This window comes from Atractosteus spatula, chromosome 4 (genome assembly GCF_055471065.1).
Source record: "Atractosteus spatula isolate fAtrSpa1 chromosome 4, fAtrSpa1.hap1, whole genome shotgun sequence".
Taxonomy (NCBI): Eukaryota; Metazoa; Chordata; class Actinopteri; order Semionotiformes; family Lepisosteidae; genus Atractosteus; species Atractosteus spatula.
The window spans coordinates 47,483,695-47,504,756 of record NC_142709.1 but is presented as its reverse complement, the minus strand read 5'-3'; the positions used below and the strand labels follow the sequence as shown (position 1 = coordinate 47,504,756).

Here is a 21,062-nt window from a genome sequence, read left to right as displayed (position 1 = left end):
AAATAAATTACCATAACGCACACTAAAGCTTTTCTGGTAATTAGTATATTATCATAACCACGGTAAAACTGGAAGGGATAGCCAGAAAATCTACAAACACGTGTTTTCCACGAGCATGTTAGAATGGACAGAATATTCTTCAGCAACGAACATGGGATTTTGCTTTTGATTAGATCAAATATACGATATATTTTTCACCAGACCTATATTTAGTCATTGTAGCCTTGCACATACTTTGACACACAAATGCAAATTGTTTTAATTACTTCTGATGGTATACAGTATTTGACATCCGCTCTGAATCTCCCACTGAAACTCCACAAACGTTTTAAAAACCGTGCGACAGGCACCCTCTATATAGCACGTAATACAATAAAAAACACAAAAGTGTCAGTGAAACTTGAACACAGGAAAAAATAAAGATACAATTATGTGCGTAACTGCAGTCTGGATTAGAGACACATAAAATGCTATTCGTCTGACTTCTCCGTCAGCGTCTCAGGATGGGTCCCATTACTCAAGACCCTCACTTGGGTTTGAAAAACTATAGAAAGAAGGATTTTAACTTTGACATTTCAGGGAAATAGATGTTATGTTACTTTTAATCCCATCGGGAAAAAATACAAAAAAAATTGTCATTAACTTAATCACTATACATGCTCGATATTATACACATAAAATGAAATGGTCTGGGAAGAGACACATTTAAACAATATGAAATAGACACCAGACTATTTATCTAAATGTGAGAATATGAAAGCTGTGAGTACCTTTGCCTCATTCAGTCTTTTATTGTAAAATACAACTGTATTATGTACCCCGAAGATCGTATATTCAGAGTATAACCCTTGATTATACATTGATAAATATATGCATATATCATGCATTGTATATATACAGTTGTTGTAATAATATAAAATTCCAAACAACAGAGAAAAATAAAAAAACCTCTCCTGTATGCACAACCACTTCCCACCCTGAACTGCGCATGTCCCTTCTGGAATTGGAGTAAGAGAGGAAATGACGTAACTCATTCACTGTTGCCCCGGAATGGGTTGCAGGGTCCCCGCCAGTATCCCATGATGCAGAGGAGTCCTGCTCTGATCTGCTAGGGTAAGCGGTGCAGTGCTTGCTTGTGGCTTGTTGCTTGGTAAACGATGGCGGCCTCAAAGCCTGTCGAGCCGCAGTCTGGCAGTGGTCTGCCCCGGTGGCAGCTGGCGCTCCTGGTCGGGGCCCCCATTGTGCTGGGGGTCGGGGCCGTGTATCTGTGGAATCGCACCCGGAGGAAGGTGAACCAGGGCAAGCGCAACGGGGAGAGGACAACTCCAGAAGGCAGCGCCAGCCCCGTCACGGGCCGGCCTGAGCAGGACGGCGCAGCGAACCGAGCCGGACGAGAGCAAGAGGACCTGGTAGGTTGGCCGGAACAGGGGTCCCCCCCCATGCCCGCGCCCCTCCCGCCCCTGCGGCGTGATGGGGTCTGTCTAGCAGCGGTTATTGGGGGCACCCTTCTTTTGCAAAGATCGTTCAAGGACACATGCCTGCATGGGTTGACGTCCGACCTATGCTGTTGTGTGCTTGCAGGTTTTTTGCTCTGGGACTGTCGTCTTGGTGTATTTTTGGCTGAATCGGTGACTGAAACTGGGAGTGGCGCAGGTGGACAGCGTGTGCTTTTTACACAAGCCATGTGTCGCGAGAGATGTGGGTGTCTCTGGGGTGCCGTGTCTATCAACACGCATTGGCAGCCAGCGCAACACTTATTTTGTGATATATGGTTTTATTGATCTCTGATTTACCCGTGGAACCTCCTTCTACATGGAAAAACCTATTTGACGTGTTTCTACCCCTAAAATAAATCCTGAACGTGAGCTTTATTTTGGTTGTTAATCTCGATTAAAAAAGCTCCCCTTTTCAGCATGGGGTTGTCAAAATTACTTGAAATGCTGGGAAACCTGTTTTTATTCGGATGAAAAAAATGAAAATATTCTCACGACCTGCGATGTACCTGCTGCTACACGGTACGAAGGAGCTTCGTTTGAAAGTCCCCTGAACGTAGGGTCGAATCATTTTGTTCAGGTAATTCACCGCGGTAGAGAGCAAAGCAGATCCTGAAATGAAGTGGAAATCTTTGCAGAGCAACAGAACTTGACAGCTGCTGGGAGGGAGATAGGAGCCATCATTGAACCTTGTTTTACTTTCCAAAAAAAAAGCTTCTCCTTCACATAGCGAGAAAAAAAGACTCCCATTGCATAGCAGTTATGTCCATTTCTGGCATCATGAAGGCCGGAGTTGGTAAGATATCGCAGAGAAGAGCTGTTTTCCTGCTGTGTGCGTCTGTGTAGATGCGTACAATATCCAATCTTAGATCTTAGACTAGGCCCCGCTTTCTGTGCAGCATTCCAAAATTTTACCAAGCCTCTGGCTGTGCAGTTGAAGTCTTGATTTGCATTCTGCTTCTGGAAAAGCTCGAGAACCAGTTTATTATTTCAAAGCCCCCCTGCATGCAGATTGTGCATTTCTGTCTATTTATCGTAAGACCCGATAAATAGAAGTGCTGCATGTAGAGGTGACTGAACCTGTGATTATGCACCGTTGTGTGCCTCTTGTGCTGAAACGCAGTGTAGGCACAGCCTGGGGCAAAGTTCAGAGGTGCTCTGGCAATGTGAAAGTGGGTGTGATTTGGGTGTCTACAGTGCGATTCACAGGAGGACATGTACCTGCTGTATTTTCACGTTTGTGTGCATCTTGGGGAGGGTTGCTGGAATCCTTTTGTAGTGTCCAGTCAAAAAAAGGAGAAGAGCTTTTGTGTGGCTTTTGGCATGATGCAAATTGAGCCTTCACAGTGGGAATCGTCTTCACAAGGGGAAGTTGACACTTCTGTTTCTTCCTGTAGCAGAGCAGAAGTGTTGTCCTATAGTGCCAGTGCCTGCAATTGTAGTTTCTTTCAGGGGAGAAAGAGTGAGGGGGGGCAACGAGCAAGGTGGGGGCATTGCTTGTGTGTCTGTGACACCCAGCCGTCTCTGTGATCCTTTGTGAAAGCTGTTGGGAGGTGCCACTCCTGAGATACTTGCAAGCTCTGGTTGTGAATAAGTGCAATGGGGGAGCACGGATCTCTACCGTTTTGCTCATGGCTGGTGAATCCTCAGTAATTGGCTGATCCTATCAGTTACTCTCCTCACAGTGAGAGAGCAGAGACACAGTGGGGGTAGACAGGATTAGAATGATTATTCTATAATGTGATGAGCTTTACAGCCGCAGTCCTCTAGATACCACATTTGTTTGCACTAATTTATACAGAGTTGTAAGAGTCTCTGGTGGTACTATAGAGACCGCAGGGGATGGACTCCAAATGTCCAGGGTGTCTGAATCACTGGGGCACAAGAGTAGCTGAACTTACAGAAACGATGCCAAAACAGCCTGAAGGCTGAACCGTCTCAGGATTAGTCTTTGGATTTCTCAAACAGCCGTGATTCACTGAGGCGTCCTTGTAATGATTCTATTCCAAGTTACTGTGTCTCTAACAGCCCTTATCGTGGGTGTGTGTGGAGTTGATGGGGGGGGCTCTTGCTTGGTACAGCATGTGGCTTGTAACAAAATTAGGGGGCTCGATCACCAGCATGATTGACCAGAGCTGTCAGTCATAGTTCATCGAGAAGCCCTTTGATCTGTAGTGGGATTGAAAACGCCAGGAGATGTTTGTTCAGAGAGGGAGTTGTGATTGCTTTTCTATTAATACATGTGCATGTATTACAAATGTGTTTGTGTAGAGAGAGGAAGCAATAGTTTTTGCAGAACTGTGAATGGGATGTCTTTTCAAATTAAAGTCACAGTGTGAAACTGACATTTAGGAAGTGTACATTTCCTAAATGTCACTGGAGTCTCAATATCGCCTGGATCAGGGCAGCAAATATGGATTTGAAGAGTGCTGCAGTCGACTATAGCCAGAGCTACAGAAGAGCGCTTAGGAGCTGGAGCAACCCCTCCAGTTTGCTAGTGGGCTATACAGCAGTTCTGTAGTTGTGGCATCTGGGGTGTGTAGGGTGAGGCATACTCCAGGGAGCTGTGGGTGCTGCGTTCCTTGCTGATGGGGTGCTGGGGGGCCTGTGGTTTGCACCTGTGCATCTCGGAGCTTGAGATTTTGGGGGTGCAGTCTCATTGCTCTAAATATCCCTGGAATAAGGGCATTGCTTTTTTTCCATGTTATCAGGAGGATGGAGTGTCACACAGTTCTAAAAATCCTCTTCTTTATCAAAAGTAGTTTGGTAAAAAAAAAGACCTGAGGGAGCTGAAAACTCTGCCCGATGTGTAATAAACTGCACATGACAGATGATTTGCAAGCTGCAGCTGCTGCTCAGTACTGTTGTATATTAGGTCCCTTTTCTAAAAATGTGAGTACAGTAAGCTTATATTAATTCCACATTTATATTTAAACAAGGCCAATGTACTCCTCTAAGAAGATGGTTTTATGGGCTGGTTTTTTTTGCTGCCAGGTTGTTGCTATGAGATCTGCTGTGTTTAAGAACTGAAAAGGCACTGGAGCTGAATCAAGGACTGTCCCAGCTGCGGGCCATCCACAGAACACTTGTATGATTGTCCAGGTTTAAAAAAGCACCAACTGCAAGCAGAGCCAACGGCTTCAGGCGGTTAAGTGGATTATTCGTTTTGGCTAAATTCATTGAACTGAATCTCATCATGCAGAAAAACACATTAAAGTGGGACCCGTCGTTTCATATGCAAATAATGGCTTATACATTTATCCCGCTTGTAATTAAGTACAATTTCCAACAATCAGGGAAACCAACAGTATTCGAAATACTTTGCGTTTGAATCTCCAATTCCGATGCTGTACTGTCTGTTACACAATATTCATTTTTTAACAAACATACGGGATGACAGACCAGGCCTTGGGCTTTTGTGTTGGCTTTTACTACATATAAAACAAGAATCAATATTATTATATTTGAATGTGTAAGAAATATTAAGTTACAAGTTCTCAGAGTCTACTAACTGATGCCTGTCCTGATTGCTAATCATCTCAGGACACTTCCTGAGTCCAGGCGTGACTCCTCAGTTCTTGATGGGTGATGGTTGACTCACGTGGATCTCTCGTCTGACGGACTGTTTTCTCGCCCCGCAGAGCCCCCTGGATCGGGCCCAAGCTGCCAAGACCAGGGGCAACAAGTACTTCAAGGCAGGCAAGTATGAGCAGGCCATCCAGTGCTACACGGAGGCCATCAGCTTGTGTCCCAAGGAGCAGAAGGGAGACCTCTCCACCTTCTACCAGAACCGCGCTGCTGCCTTCGAGCAGCAGATGAAGTGGGCGGAGGTCGTGCAGGACTGCTCGCAGGCCGTGGAGCTGAACCCGCGCTACATCAAGGCCCTGTTCCGCAGGGCCAAGGCCCAGGAGAAGCTGGACAACAGAAAGGAATGCCTGGAAGGTAAATCTTGGCTGCGTAGCGTCTCTGCACCTGGGTAGGCTCTCTGCTCCTTCCTACCCCCCGCCTTTGATGGGCCGATGTGCAAATCCGAAGGCAGGTCCTGAGACCTTTTCAGGGCTCTCAGGCACACTGTACTGATCCAAGGAAGCAGAAAAAGTAACTGGATGCTACTACTGGTGCATGCTCCTTCCTGCAAATGAGATGAAAATAAAGGAACAAAATGTGAAAAACAAACCCAAGGGACTGCACTCCTGGAAACCTGGAGTGGATCAAACACAGTCATTGTTCCTCACATTGTTTTACTGTGAACCCAGACACAACATGTAGCAAATGTGTATTGATCGTTTAAAAAGCGTACATGTTATCCTGCTTCAGGTGATGGATTTTTTAATTCCTTAGATGCATTGTTACACCCCTGTGCACATGATGCATATTTCACTGTAGAGGGGATGGTAATTTCCTCTGCTTTTCTGTGGGTTTGTGTGTTTCAGATACTGTCCATTAAGTTTAAGACGGGTTTAGAGTAGACAGGGGGTGCAGCAGCATGTTTGCATTCCTCATTGACATTGGTCCACGGAGAAAGGAGAATATAGCTTTGGAGAAATTTCAGCAATACTCTGTCACTAAGGTTAACAGTCCTTTGACAGCAGAAACAGCTGCAAAGCTGGGGAGCTGGTTCCTCCTGTTCAGGGATAACCTGCAGGGCCTCTGATCTACTGCCACACAGGCCTGGGGCTACACGTACTTTGGTGGCCTTACCAGTTACTAGGTTGGCCAAAGCAGCCATCATTGCTTGTCAGCTGAAAGGCATTAAACATGTTTACAGTAAAACTATATGCATGAAAAGATAGAAATTGTAATAACGCAATGACAGTCGCAATAGTGACGCAGCCACAGCACTCACTGCAGCATTGTTTTTATTACTGCTGACAAAAACAAGTCCTTGGCATTTCCTCCATTTTCTCCCTATCCTTCGGTAATGCTTCTGTGGGGTTATGCAAGGTGTCCTCAAAGATTCTTTTTTGTCCTTTAGATCATTTGACTGGCCGCCATATGCTGGGCTGGACTCTCACCCTGTTCTTGTGCTCTCCTCAGACGTAACGGCCGTGTGCATACTCGAGGCCTTCCAGAACCAACAGAGCATGCTGCTGGCGGACCGGGTCTTGAAGACACTGGGGAAGGAGAAAGCGAAAGAAAAGTTCAAGGTGTGTGTGCGTCCCCTCAGTGCGGCCTTATGGGACAAGCTGTCCAGCCATGTTGTAGAAGCCAATATCCTGGCTTCATTCAAGAACTATCTGGTTAAGATCCTTTAATCCATTCCCGCCATCAAACCGTCTGTCAAACAGGCTAGATGGACTGATTGGCCTCCTCTCACTTGGTGTTCTCATGTATCTGTGTCCAAGTTTTGCCCACGGACTGTGTGTGCTGCTGATCTTTTAGAAAACTATTGCAAAGCTATTATTGCAGTCTATTTGTGCCCCCTTGAAAACAAGAAAAAATAAGCAAAAGTTCATAGCACTCCTCACATTTTCCAGTGTCTTCTGTAAAGAAATAATCTGTAATCGAAAAATTGAAGAAAAACCTGACATGAAAATCTGAAGAGCTATTTCCTGTCTGAATTGTCCCCCCCCCTCTCCTGCTTCCTCTGCAGAACCGCGAGCCCCTCATGCCATCCCCACAGTTCATCAAGTCCTACTTTGGCTCCTTCACCGATGACATCATCTCCCAGCCCCTGCAGAAGGGCGAGAAGAAAGATGAGGACAAGGACAAGGAGGGAGAAGCCGCTGAGGTCACCGAGAGGTCAGAGATGTGGGGGAGTAAGGGAGGGGAGCTCTGAGAGTTAAATTTAGTTGCACCTATAGAGAGAGGGAGGCAGCACGGTGGAGCAGTGGTTATCCAGGGCACGGGGATAAATTATGAGCTCCGGGGTGCTATCTGCATGAAGTTTGTTTGTTCTCCCTGTGTTTTCATGGGTTTCCCCTTGGTGTTCCAGTTTCCTCCCACTGTCCAAAGACATGCTGGTAGGTTAATTGGCTTCTGGATATACTGGCCCTGGAGTGAGTACTTGTGTGTGCCGTGCAGTGGACTGGCATCCTGGCCAGGGTGTATCCTGTCTTGCGCCTGTTGCTCTGGCTCCCCCATGACCTTGAATTGAAAAAAGTGGGAAGAAGATGGATGAGAGAGAGCAGTGCAATTGTCAAAATGCTGTCAAAGGCTTTAACTACAGTGCATGTTAACCTGTAAAAAGAGGAGAATAGTCTAATGCATTTCTGTGCTTCCTAAAGACGGGATGTCAGGTACTGACACACTCCTCAAAGGTGCTGACAAAGTGAACCTAGGCGATATCTCCAGAATGAACACACAAATGAGAGGACACAAGTGGAATCTACATAGAAGTGCGTTAAAAACAAGATGCACTTCTTTACTGAAAAGCTTGCGAGACTGTCGGGCAAGCTACCCAGCCATGTTATTGAAGCTGATACCCTGGCTCCTTTCAAGAAACAGCTGGAGGAAACTTGGATCAATAAGCTCCTAACTACCAATCCTCCTCCCATTTGTAACCTGCTATAATTAGATTTTTTTTTGCACTACAGCCGCTGCGAGAGTGGTTTGAGTAGCTCACTGTCTCCTCTCCCCAGCTCTGGGTACCTGAAGGCCAAGCAGTACATGGCCGAGGAGAACTATGACAAGATCATCAGCGAGTGCACCAAGGAGGTGGAGTCCCGGGGCAAGCACCTGGCCGAGGCGCTGCTGCTGCGCGCCACCTTCTACCTGCTGATCGGCAACGCCGCCGCCGCACGGCCGGACCTCGACCAGGTCATCAACATGGAGGACGCCAACGTCAAGGTACCGCGGGAGCCATGTTGTGGCTTGTCCATCGGGGGAGGGTTGTGTGCATGAGGCCCATGCCTTGTCCAGCTGGGTTGCTGGCAGGGCAGGAGGCATGGCTGTCCTGTGGTGAGATGAGCTACCCTCTCCAGGTGATCTCATTCCATCACTTCAACAGTGCAGTGCTGATCTGGCCAAAAAAGTGTTCGGGCAGACGGATCTTACTGCGCTTGACTTTTTTTTTTTGCACGTGCCTATATTAACTTGCGTAAAATAAACTCAGTGGATCACAGTTTGGTTTTGTAAGTCTTAGTCTTTTTTCTACGCAGTTGTCAATAGAGTGAGAGCTGTGTGGTATCAGTGTAACAAGGTAGCTAGCCATTTGGGAAAAACAGTAGGTCAGAAAGTTAGAGACATATACCCCCCCCCAACAGGAATGTTTTCCTTACTATATACATTAGTGTGCTTTGACAGTTATGGCATGTTTAGAGCATGGAGTGTTTCACTGGGCGCTTGCTCGTGCTGATAATGTCCCAAACACGTCTCACGCCAACAGGGGTTGACAGCACCCATTTTTTTTAGCGGAGAGGGTGGTGGAAGGCAACATTCTTTAAAGGAAACATTTGTTATTTCATATTGATTCAACACCTCGTGATAGTGAAGTTTTGGTTCTCATCATAGCCTTTGATGTTATGTCTGGCTCAGCCGCACACCTTTAAAGACTAGATAATAATAATAAACTTTATTTTATATAGAGCCTTTAAAGGTGGCTTCTCAAAGCACTTTACAGAATGAGAACAACAATAAATAAAGATAATACACAAGATAAAACACAATTACAATATATAGAGGAGACCGTGGATGGTGGTACTAGGAAAAGCAGAGGGGTGAAGAATGGAACCAGTTAAGTAAAGGCTTTTCTAAAGAAGAGGGTTTTGAGTCTGGATTTGAAGGAGTTTAGAGAAGGTGACTCTCTGATATCCTTGGGGAGAGAGTTCCAGAGTTTGGGGGCATAACAGGAGAAGGCCCTGTCACCCATACAATGTAGACGGGCTTGGGGGACAGTAAGGAGAGCAGAATTAGAAGTGCGAAGGTTGCGAGGTGGGGAGTAGGGCGATAATAGTTCAGAAAGGTACGGAGGTGCCAAGCCATGCAGAGCCTTATAGGTGAGCATGAGGATTTTAAAGTCCACATGGAATTTGACTGGAAGCCAGTGCAAGGACTCCAGGATAGGAGTAATGTGATCATTTGCACTAGACCTGGTCAGGATTCTGGCTGCTGAATTTTGGACATACTGCAGTTTGTTCAAAGTAGATTTAGATACCCCAGCGAGTAGAGCATTACAGTAGTCAATTCGAGAGAACCCAAACGTGTTGATCAGCTTTTCAGCCACAGTTAGTGATAGCACAGGGCGTAGTCTAGCGATATTTCTGAGGTGAAAAAAAGATGTTTTGACAGTATGCTGCACATACTGGGTCGAATGTTAAGCCAGACTCGAATATAACCCCAAGGTTTTTCAGTTTAGATTGAAGCTCAAGTACAGAACCATCTACAGATAGGGTTATAGGACTGGCTTTACGAAGATGACGGGGGGTGCCAATAAGCATGACTTCAGTCTTGTCACAGTTAAGATGAAGGAAGTTTTGAGTCATCCACATTTTTATGTCAGAGATGCAATTAGATAGAATAGAGACAGCCACATCAGTGTCAGGTTTGGTTGGATGTATATACAGTAGATAACGTTGTAGATAACGTTGACACCCTGAAAAAGTGACACACTTAGTTAAAATGGTTTGGATTGATCGGTAGCTAACATGCGTCCCCCAGCTTTAGGAAGCTGATTTTGGGTGACCTCTGAAACCTGAGACTGGAGAAGGTTGCAGACATTTGGTAAAATTCTTGATAAGCTGTTAAAAAAAAATCCTGCACCACATGTATTCCCTTTTATTTCCCGTGTTTAAATCTATGTTATGTCTTTGTCCTAACCGTGACATTTCTGGTAACAAAATGAGGTTGGTCATGACTGTGCTTGGGTTATAAAAAGCCCTTGAAAATGACTGTATTTTAGAGTCGATTGGTTTGTTCTGCTGTCCAGTTGGCCAATCAAATAAACTCACTTCCAGACTTCGCTTTTGCCCTGCGACTTGTTGGATCCCCTCGCACTGATGCATTTCCTCTCCTCTCCCCCTCTCTCTGCCGGACAGCTGCGGGCCAACGCCCTGATCAAGCGCGGCAGCATGTACATGCAGCAGCAGCAGCCCCAGCTGTCCACACAGGACTTCAACACGGCGGCCGAGATCGACCCACCCAACGCCGACGTCTACCACCACCGGGGACAGGTAGGCCCAGCGCATGCTGATCGACACCTGCGGCCATCACGCACCTGTAACTGTTCAGCCCTGCCTTTTGCGCTCGCTGCTGCTACATTTCCTGCTGACTGATCAGCTCTTTACTTCACCTCTCACTGTGGTCCTGTTCAGGGAAAAAAGAGACTTTTTCACAGAGAAAGGCCATAATCTGCTGTATTTTGTGTTTTTAATTGGCAGAAGGCGGATGTATTTAATACTTTGGGCTTAAATGTAATGCAGGGAAATGGGGAGCACTACTGTTTTGGGGTGACTTACCCTTACTTGTGATTCTAAGGTGATAAGTAAAACTAATTTCTAAGTTCATGAAGATGAATATTGAGAACTGCCTTCTCTTTTTATTGTGGTGCACGTAATGGAATAGAGTAAAGATTCAGTTGTGAAAGAGTATCCCACCGCTGCCCCCTATGTGTGAGTCTGACCCATGTGGGTGCGTCTCCCCAGTTGAAGATCCTGCTGGACCAGGTGGAGGAGGCGGTGGAGGACTTTGACGAGTGTATCCGCCTACGGCCCGACTCGGCGTTGGCTCAGGCTCAGAAGTGTTTTGCACTGGTGAGTTTGGACCCTAGCAGTGCTGCTGGCCACACAGCACAGTCATGGGTATCTCATGTCAGGATGGGGGGCTTGTTGATCCACTTAATTTTATTACATTTGTTTCTGTGAACATTTTAATGGAGACAAGTTGTTAATAATTTTGTTTTAGAAACAATATACCTCCGCTGAGCTGTGGTTGCTTCTACAGAATAGTTTCATGGTACTTAATACTCCAAAGAGAATTACGTCCATATCTATTACACCTTTATTGGAAATTAATTTGTTCTCTCTTCTGCCCCATTTAACGATCAGATTTGTTGCTCAGTGGAGCTGCAGGTTAGCTCTCTCAGCACTGTTCCAGCAGGCTCTGGTTCACAGCAGAAAAGGTCTTGCAGAATGACACTATTGAAGAATGTTTTGAGTCCAGAAAGTCCACTCCAGAAATGTATAGTTATCTCACCTGATGTATTGATTGGACAGTAGCAGGATTTGTAGTTATCTTGCCTGTTGTGGTGATCGGTCAGAAGCAGTTCAGAGCGGGTTTATGTTTTGCGGAACAAAGGACTTCCTGGTTAATTATTGCTCTTCTGTCCTGTTTCCCAGTATCGAAAGGCTTACACTGGAAACAACCCCTCACAGGTGCAGACGGCCATGAATGGCTTTGAAGACGTCATCAGGAGGTTCCCCAAGTGTGCTGAGGGCTATGCTCTGTATGCACAGGTAGGCACACCTTGTCACATGCTTGCCTGCATGCCGCACTGTCTGCGTAGCTACCTCGGTATCACAGCGTCTATACAAGGGCCTGTGCGCCTGTCTGCACGTCACAGTGTTTCCATAGCTGCCTGGACACCTATCTGCACATCCCTCTGCATGGACACTTCCTGGACAGCTCACTAATAATGCGTCTGTAGAGATGGAAGTCGGTTGTTTCCGATTTTCGCTCTGCAGACTTTCAGTCGCTGCATATCTTATTTGCATGCATGTGTTGTGGAACTTTGTACAGGCACATGGAGTAACAATATTTCAAATTCATTGGCGCCGTTTCTTCAGATGTTTTTCCTCATATCTCGCTACCCACCACCGCACATCAGATTAGTCCACTTTGTTCACTGTACATTGCACAAGCTCCCGCTGAAAGCGACATTCGTGGAATTTACTGACTGCTTTCCGCTGAATTTGTGTAATATAAATGGTAACTGTAACATGCTTTTAGGAGACTTCAATGCGCCCAACACTTACAATGAAATAAATACTTCTTTCTGTGGCCCCTAGGCTCTGACAGATCAGCAGCAGTTTGGAAAAGCAGATGAAATGTATGACAAGTGTATCGAACTGGAACCCGACAACGCCACCACATATGTCCACAAAGGGTGAGCCCACACCTCAGGTCCGCCAGATGTTAGCCCCACACTTTCTCCTTGCCAGTGGGAGGAAGAATGGCAGGCTCTTGCAATAAGAAATCTGACGCAGAGCTCTCAGACATTTTGCCCCATCTTCAAGTTGTGTACTGACCCGCTGCGTCTCTTAGCACCCTTCTAGCTCATTTGCTATTTAGCTGCTGTTTTCTGGTGTTTATTGTGGAGTTTTGGTACTCTATACTTTTAGTGTGTGATATGATCTACAGCTGGGTCTCAATATTCACAAGGGATCGGTGCAGAGAATTGTCAGCTGTACAGCTGGTGATGCGCAGTAAAAGCTGCCTGCGTTGTAACCCTCCTCCCTTGTTTGCTCAGGCTGCTGCAACTGCAATGGAAGCAGGACCTTGACAAAGGCCTGGAGCTCATCAGCAAAGCCATTGAGATCGACAACAAGTGTGACTTTGCCTATGAAACCATGGGGACCATTGAAGTCCAGAGGTGAGGACTGTCTCTTCTCTGCATGTACCACGTGTGTACCTTTGATGGATGTAGTTTTTTTGTGAGATTTTCTGTTTAAACCAGGACAATGCATCATCCCGGTACGTAATGCACTGCTACCTGTGTGTAATACTCTGCCACCTGGTGGGCACAAAGGAGAACTCACAAGAGGGGTTTTGACTCCTTTATAATAAACTTTGTCGTGTATTGCCATTAATAGTATCTTTTCCAAGCTCTTTACAGGCAAAGCGGGGGGAAAAAACAGTTAAACGAAAACGGTAACAGGAGGTAAAATTAGCACACAGAAACACAAGAGATTAGAAATGTAGCAGAAGATGCAAGGAGCAGACACAGACACCAGAGCACAAACAGGACACCAGAATCAGATGAATGGAGGTTGCAAGGTGGGGAGCAGGAAGATACGTCGGATTGGCACTGAGGTGCCAAGCCATGCAGAGCCTTAAAGTTGAGCATAAGGATTTTGAGGTTTACAGTCATCCTAATAGGAAGCCAGTGCAAGGACTCCAGGACAGGAGTAATGTGATCACTTGCGTGTGACCTGATCGGGATTCTTGCTGCCAGATTCTTTTTAGTGTGGATTTTGTTACGCCAGCTTGTAGGACATTGCAGTAATCAGTTTTAGAAAAGACAAATGTATTAACCAGCTTTTCTGTTATAGTGAGAGAAAACATAGGACATAAGCCGGCAATATTTCTGAGATGGAAGAATTAGACATTTTACTGGACATTTTTCTGCTGCCATGTTAATGAAGTCCAAGGATGCAGCAAGATGCCTCACCTTCCAGTTACAAGTTCAGAACCTGAATCATAGTAACACTGTTGTGCAGACAAAAATAAAATTCAGTCAGTTGTTTTTAGATTCCCAGATAACGTTTTCAGGGATAATGAAAAAAGTATGAGTGAATCTTGTTACATACAGCATATTTGTATTTAGTGCTCACAGCCATGTAAGTCTAGGCAACTGATTTTAAGAGTTTCCAAGCTAATCTTTAATAAGCTTCATTTTCTCAGCAGCACTTTTTTTTTACTGTACTTTGCACATATGGGTTAAAGGTCAAGCCTGCATCAAATATCACCTTCACATTCTTCAGTTTAGATTTAAATTCAGGTGCAGTGCCATCCACATGTAAGGTTACTTCATTAGCTTTAGAAAGTTGATGGGAGGTACCGAGACGCATGACTTCAGACTTTGTTGCAGTTCAAGTGAAGGAAATTTTGAATCGTCCAGAATTTTATGTCAGGGATGCAATATCGGAGGATCCGAAACAGCTGCTTCAGTGTCAGGTTTAGTATGGACATAGATTTGAGTGTCACCTGAATCATCATTTCTGTGCCGACTATGTGATCTTAATAGCTGATCAAGTGGGAACATGTAAATGCTGAATAGCAGGGGACCCAGTATCGAGTCCTGAGGAACACCAGACTTCACGAACCCAACTTAACAACTGAAACCCTCAAGAAAGATAAGGCATTGATGAACAGTAAGATAAATGTTTCAACTTAAAAAAGCAATATCAGTAACTCCAAACAGTCTCAAAACAAGAAAGATGACATGGTGATCCGTGTCAAAAGCAGCACTGAGGTCAAGGAGAATAAGGATAGATAGGGAACCACAATTAGAAGCCGTAAAAAGATCATTAGTGAATTTAACTTGGGCAGTTTCTGTGCTGAGATTGTCTGAAACCAGTTTGGAAGGGTTTGAAGCTGTTGGTTATTTAATTGAAATGCCACAGCACGTTCTAAACGTTTTGCAAGATAAGGTAGGTTGGATATAGGGCAAAAATTGTTTAAGATTGTCCAGGGCCATATTGTTTTTTTTAGGCACAAGGGTAACTGAAGCCATTTTAATGGCTATTGGTATCACACCAGTGCATGTTTATTATGATGAGAATCACAGGGCAGAAAAACAAGATTGAAATAAAACCATAAGAATCCAATTAAAGGTGGTGGATTTCATATGCAATGCCAGTTTACTAAGGTGTGTGGTGTCATGTTGAGAGAAACTAGAAAGAGGAGAGCCAGAAAAAGTAGGCAAGCAGGGAGGAGGTATAGTAGTGCATGCATGGTGGAGAGAATGTGATCCTGGATGTTGTCAGTCTGGGAAATAAATCTTGTAAGCTTGGAAGTAAAAAATAGGCCTAGAAAAAATACTTGTAAAATATCTGTAAGAACTACAAACATTATATAGAAGTGAGAGTCCCTTCCAAAGGGACTTTACCAACATTTCCAGCCATGTTGGTGAAGCTCATATCCTGGTTTCTCATGATTGAGAGGAGTTGGAACAATTAGCTGCCAACTGCCAAACAAGCTAGCTGGGCTGAACAGCCTCCTCTTGCTTGAAACCGTTCTGGTGTTCTTCTTACAATTTATGTGTAAATAGCTTGAGTTGCACGTGGTTTGACGCACCCGGTTTGGAATGTTTTCACAGGGGCAACCTTGACAAAGCCATCGACATGTTCAACCGCGCCATCAACCTGGCCAAGTCGGAGATGGAGATGGCTCACCTGTACTCACTGTGCGACGCTGCCTACGCCCAGACAGAGGTGGCCAAGAAATACGGGCTCAAGCCCCCCACGCTGTAACCCTCACCCGGCTGCCCCTCGGCCTCTGAGCCCGACCGTCAGATAACTGCTAATACCTTGTTTTTGTTCGGGGGAGGGGGGGGTGGTTTTTGTAAATGATGTTGAAAGAAAAAAAGAAACAACAGCTGTCCTGTGACCGTGCATGTCTGTATCACGTGGGCTCCCCAGTGCGTCTGAAGAGCGCAGCTGGCTCTTCGGGGGCGACACCCCGAGACATCCCCAAGTGCCATCTTTCAGGGTTCTCCTCCTCCATGCCAGTGGTGACCATCGCCCTGTTGGGGTGCTGTTGCCAGGCAGATTTGGGACGGGTCTGTGTGTGCGCGCGAGCGATATCTCCATCACTAAACTCCTGTGGGTGGCGATACTGGGGTCCCGCGCAACATTATCACATTATCCATCATGCTCACAACTGGGGCTTTTTGTAAAGCATTTTCCTTGTGTCCTGAAAACTAACCAGGACATCCGCCCGTCTTCGGGATGTATCGTTGTGTTAAAGCTACTGTATCAAACCTTATTTGTTCATTTTAGAACTTTCTAGTAGGGGAATTTTTTCAGAAGGAAGGTAACTAGATCTATTTCCCTTATAAGGGGACAGGAAACAAGATTCAATATTTTTGTGACTGGTGACAAAAAGGCTTAACAGCCAAATGGAAGAATTAGTAGATGGAAAGTGTCCCATCTTGTGATCCAAGAGGCTACCAGAGCAGACTGCCATTGCAGTGATTGTAAATTGATTTTTTTTTGTAAGTAATTTGGTCAGTGTGGAAAGACTTAATTTCTCTGGCCTAAAGTGATCTGAGCTCAGATTGTCTTCAAGTTGTGATATAAGTGATTTTTAAACATTGATTTTAGGATAGTGTATCTTTGGACCTTTTGTTTGAAAGAAACAAGTCACACACACAACAGTATTATAATGGTAATTTTGAACAGCCTATTGAATAATGTAAAGCAGCAGTGCAGCATAATGAAAGCTTTAACTAGATAAGTCAGTTTCTTTAATAATGAAGAAACAATTCTCCTCTAAGAAATTTATTTGCACTGTACAGTTGGTTCCAAATTCATGTATAACCTGAGTCAAAAAGTTGATTTATCATGAAAATACGGTTGTATTTTCTAATATAAATAAAACACTAAAAGATATGCATGCCGTTCAATATATGTTTGAATAAAACGCCTGCCAAAAAGGTTGATTTCTAATGCCAGATGTTATTTGTTTATATAAGTTGAGAATCAACAATTATTTTTTTGGCACAAAGCCACACAGTAAAGCTTTGGCAGTTACAGCTACAAACCCTAGAAACCGCTCACAGGGGAAAATGAGAAAGAATAGGTGGCCTCATCCGACCTACCCAACTTCGAGCCACTTGTCTTTTAAAATGTCCCGGTCCCGGGTCCTTGCTCAAGAGCCTTAGTGCTGATTGCAGAAGGGCCTGCAAGCCCAGAGAGCCCAGACCACTAACCTCAGCACTGCTCAGCCGACTATACAACACTGCCTGTGGAATCCCAGTCTCAGTCGGCTGTAGTAACACGACTGAGACTCGAACCTGCGATTACTGACTCAACCTGCATTCGGGCAAGCGCCGTTACTGGTTGAGCCGCTCAGGAGCCCGTCAGATCTATTCATATCCTGGCAATCTGATTTAGAAGCTGTCTTTTGGCTACTATCGAAGAAACCCTTCCTATAGCCTTTTAGAATGTCGAGTTCCTGCCCAGTGCTATTCAACCACTCTGATGTTTATTGGCGTGCTGTGTATTCTGCGTGTAGCCAAGTTTGAGTGTCTTGGTAGCAGGTACAGGTGAAGGCTAAAATATCCTGGTAAACTTTGTAATTTCTCACTCATTTCTAACCAGGACACATGGACAAGGGGATGCAAAATGTATATTAAAGTAGAACAGAGACAGTTCTGTTCTTGAGAAGAAAGAGGGAAAGGCAATTTGTCCTGGCCCCTTTGGTCACTAGTAGCTAACTAACGTAATGGGAAAGATGATGCCTGTTTTGATGAGGAGCTTCACCTTTCTGTACTGATCGTACTCCTGGCGGGGCTCTCCACAAGCTCCATTTATCTTTCATCTAGCCACACAATGTAGGAGTCAGTGAGCTTCTGTCTGGATAGCTTTCCGAATGTTTATCTCGGTTGAGAGTTATCCTTCCGCACCATTTTTCTGATGCACGTTTGAGTACAAAGCTCTTACGCCCATCGGAGCTGGAAAGTCTTATGGATTCTGTTTTATAGCTGAAGCTAGCTCTTTTACCACAAATCCTCAGACATCTCAGACAGTACAGCTTCCTTCTGTGTTAAATCAATTGTTATATATATGAAAACGTCCAGGGGCTTCTGTAGTATGTATGAGGCTTTAGAAACATTTGAAGTGATTAAAAAATATATTGGTTAATTAATAATACAGCATTTGTTTTCAACATTTACAGGGTATGGATAAATTTGAGCAGTGTATTTATACATTAATGTAAATTTCCTTTTTTATGCCTTAGATTCTTAAAGGTTGACAAATCTTGGTGTACACCTGGATTTCCTTTGCTAAGAATGTTACCTGGTTGTGGATAAATTTGAAGGGCGCTGTATTTACAGGTTGTTTTAATCCCTGCACTAACCTCAAATATAGAATTTTGTTTCCTGATCCTCCCCCTCCCCCTTACCTTTTTGGGGGTAAAACCTGATGGTAATGTACACCGTGGTTTGGAGCGCTATTAAAAAAATTGTTTTCCTGAAAAATGATCAAATGAAACAATTAAAAACTAGCTTGAGATTGAGAATGGAGAGAGTTCTACTTAACTCCTTGTAGCTGCTCCCCCTCTGCCTTCTGTTGTCTAGTGGTCAGCAACTGGAACCCCCACTGACTCCCCCTATAAGACAAACCTCGTCCTGCTCCCTGACCAGTGCGGAGGGCTGGCTGGCCGTCTTGCTGGGAGAGGGATTGGGACGGGAGGCTGCTGTGCTCCTTTGAATCTCTTCCTCCTTCTTCAGGCCCTTTTACCCCCCTCCTTCTGCATGCAGACTAAGCAGACACGCCCTGACCCCGTTACCCCCCACTCCTCTCTCCCCAGCCCAGCCTAAGTGGGGTGGTGGTGGTGGAGAGGGAGGGTTGGGGAGATTGCTGGCTTGCTCAAGACCAGCTGACCTTGACCTGCGCAAAGCTCTCACACCTTTGTTTCTTTCCATTTTCCGGGCGGGCGGCTGGGGGTGGCGTTTCGTGGCGCTGTTTTTCAACGCAATCAAAAGGCGTGAAAATGGGGGGGAAAAAAGTGCTCTGCTTCAGCTAGAGAAGCAGTTAATTGTGGAATTTGCATTGAATCACGCCAAGCTCCTTAGTACTTAGATGCTAAAAATGAGGTTTCCTCGTGCGGCCAGCTGGTGCCGGGATAGTAACCTTGCCAATTGCTTGCCAGTGAGGCCCTGCCTCAGTTTAGATACTGAAGGCCCTCACCAAGAGGTCCTGCGGTCATCCTGACGTGCCCATGGCCAGCAGCCTGACCGGTCATCCCAGTATCCCCTCAGCGCTACTGAAGCAGCAGAGAGGGAGATGGAAGGCATGTTTTAGTCTGTTAATAAGACGTAAAAAATGTTTAATGTATCGTTTTCCTGAAGTTGGGGAAAATTGTGTGATCTTTCAAGGAGGAGGAAAAGCCGTACAATATTTTTTTTTTACTTTTTAGAGTTTTTTTTTATTCTGTACAGCATGTGTGGGGTTTTCTCTTTATAAATAAATGTTAATGTAATTATAGTTCTGTAAGATTGCTCTATTATACAGCTTTTTTTTAAGCCTTGGATTTTACAGTGAAATACGACTGAGTTCCACATTAGCTAGCTTTTACTTTTTTTTGTTTTCTTCAGATGTTTTTATTTTTATGTTTTGAGGGATTGGCAGGTGGGGAGACCTTTTTTTTATATATATATACAGTAAATTTAGGCACGGTAGCTTTGTAGAAGAAAGTAACTTGTGTTTAAAACTGCTGGAGAGGAGGAAAGAGGAGCAGAGCCCCTCACTGCCACATTGCAGAGCGTGCTCCAGGTAACTAGGTGAGGCTTCTCGGACCTGCAGCCACTGGAGAGGAAATTGGTCCACTCACTGTGTGCTTTACCCCCGTAGGCGCTGTCCAATCCTGGTCCTGGAGGGACCCCAGTGCAGTCTCTTTCAATTGCCTTAAGCACTGGGGAGCACCGTTAAAGCAGTCCAGTCAAGCCAGTACCTGCAACTGCGCAACCTGCAGAGGCCGTGCCCCTCCAGCCCTGCTCCTAGATGTTGATGACAACTGGAGTTTGGAACATAACAAATTGACACCTCTTTTAGTGTTTTGGTGGTAGCAGCGATTAGAACATGAGATCACTAAGAGGCTCATGGATTCAGATTTTTTTTTTTCCTTGATTTAAGACTGTTTCCTCCAGTTGTTCTAGTCCACCTGCTGCACAGATTGTAGAGAGTTAACTTAGAGTGGACTGCTGTCCCATCCAGGGGACGTCTTGTGTTCTTAGTCTCATTAACGCAACAGAAACATACATGAGCTCAGGCTGCAAGAGTCACTGAAGCTTGTGAAGCATGTTAGTGTTTCAGTCAGTATTGTAGATCTACTTTCATGCTGACACCCATTATGCTTTTCTTTTGGCGTCTTCAGATTCACAGAGCAGTGCGACACCTGTACACAGTTATGAAAGACACGGTGCACTAGATAGGAATGTGCACTCAGTTTTGTGAAAGAAAGCTGTAATGAGCAATTTGAAGGTTGAGCATATACCTTGAATGTATAAGCTTGTTAGGTGGTTTAAGTTCCAGGTTTTTCCATGCCGAGTTCTCCCCCAGTTGTGTGCTTCTGGCTGTTGCTGGGACTGTCTCACACAGTGGTTCCCAGTGCCCAGTCTGACACACAGCCCTGCTCTGAGCTCCACAACTTCTTTGGTTACTGAACTGCTTTACGGTATATCCGTTTCTTCAGTCTGACTGGGCCTTCAGTTTGCTACGGCAAACTGTAGATCATGTTCTTTCTCCTTTCTGTCAAGGGCGTTGGAGGTTTTGTCCAGAATATGGCCAGCGCTGGTTGTAGTTCTTGTGAAAGAAATGCTCTCTGGGCAGCTGTAGTAGGTTTCTCTTCTGGGGGTGTTTGCTGGGGAGTCAGACTGCAGAGGCTTGAGTCTGCGTCTTGTCCACTGCCGAACGGTGCCGTGCAGTCCTGTCTCTCGTTAGACTGGCCCAGGCCCACAGTCTGCACGGCTTGTCTCGGTGCGGGCACCAGATCTTCTGCAGATCCGGTGCTTTGCTGTACACCTCTGTAAGGTACAGCACTGGGTGCTGTGGAATGGGTGCCCTGCTGCCATAGAGGCCTGGACACTCAAAATGAGCGAAGACTTGCTGGTCAGGGAGGTGGTGGCGGTAGCAGTTTGGACCATGTTCCTTTTCAGTGAGCACTGAAGGGAATCTGAGACTTGCC

General features: G+C 45.3%; 1 protein-coding gene across 1 annotated transcript; it reads left to right on the top strand.

Annotated features, from left to right (window-relative positions):
• The first annotated feature begins 1,070 nt into the window (after nucleotides 1-1,070).
• On the top strand, nucleotides 1,071-16,758 carry tomm70 (translocase of outer mitochondrial membrane 70). Its single transcript, XM_088913405.1, has 11 exons — nucleotides 1,071-1,409; nucleotides 5,135-5,435; nucleotides 6,531-6,640; nucleotides 7,087-7,235; nucleotides 8,075-8,282; nucleotides 10,469-10,603; nucleotides 11,075-11,182; nucleotides 11,768-11,884; nucleotides 12,437-12,534; nucleotides 12,898-13,020; nucleotides 15,469-16,758. Exons 1-11 carry the CDS (start codon nucleotides 1,158-1,160, stop codon nucleotides 15,620-15,622), a joined length of 1,755 nt encoding a protein of 584 aa, XP_088769531.1. The 5' UTR covers nucleotides 1,071-1,157; the 3' UTR covers nucleotides 15,623-16,758.
• Nucleotides 16,759-21,062: the final 4,304 nt, after the last annotated feature.

Bases quoted from the DNA above. Each gene is read 5' to 3' on its own strand.
- tomm70 (XM_088913405.1), top strand. From the start codon at position 1,158: ATGGCGGCCTCAAAGCCTGTCGAGCCGCAGTCTGGCAGTGGTCTGCCC. The intron at 6,641-7,086 runs GTGTGTGTGCGT...CTTCCTCTGCAG, and splicing joins AAGCGAAAGAAAAGTTCAAG to AACCGCGAGCCCCTCATGCC. The intron at 10,604-11,074 runs GTAGGCCCAGCG...GCGTCTCCCCAG, and splicing joins TCTACCACCACCGGGGACAG to TTGAAGATCCTGCTGGACCA.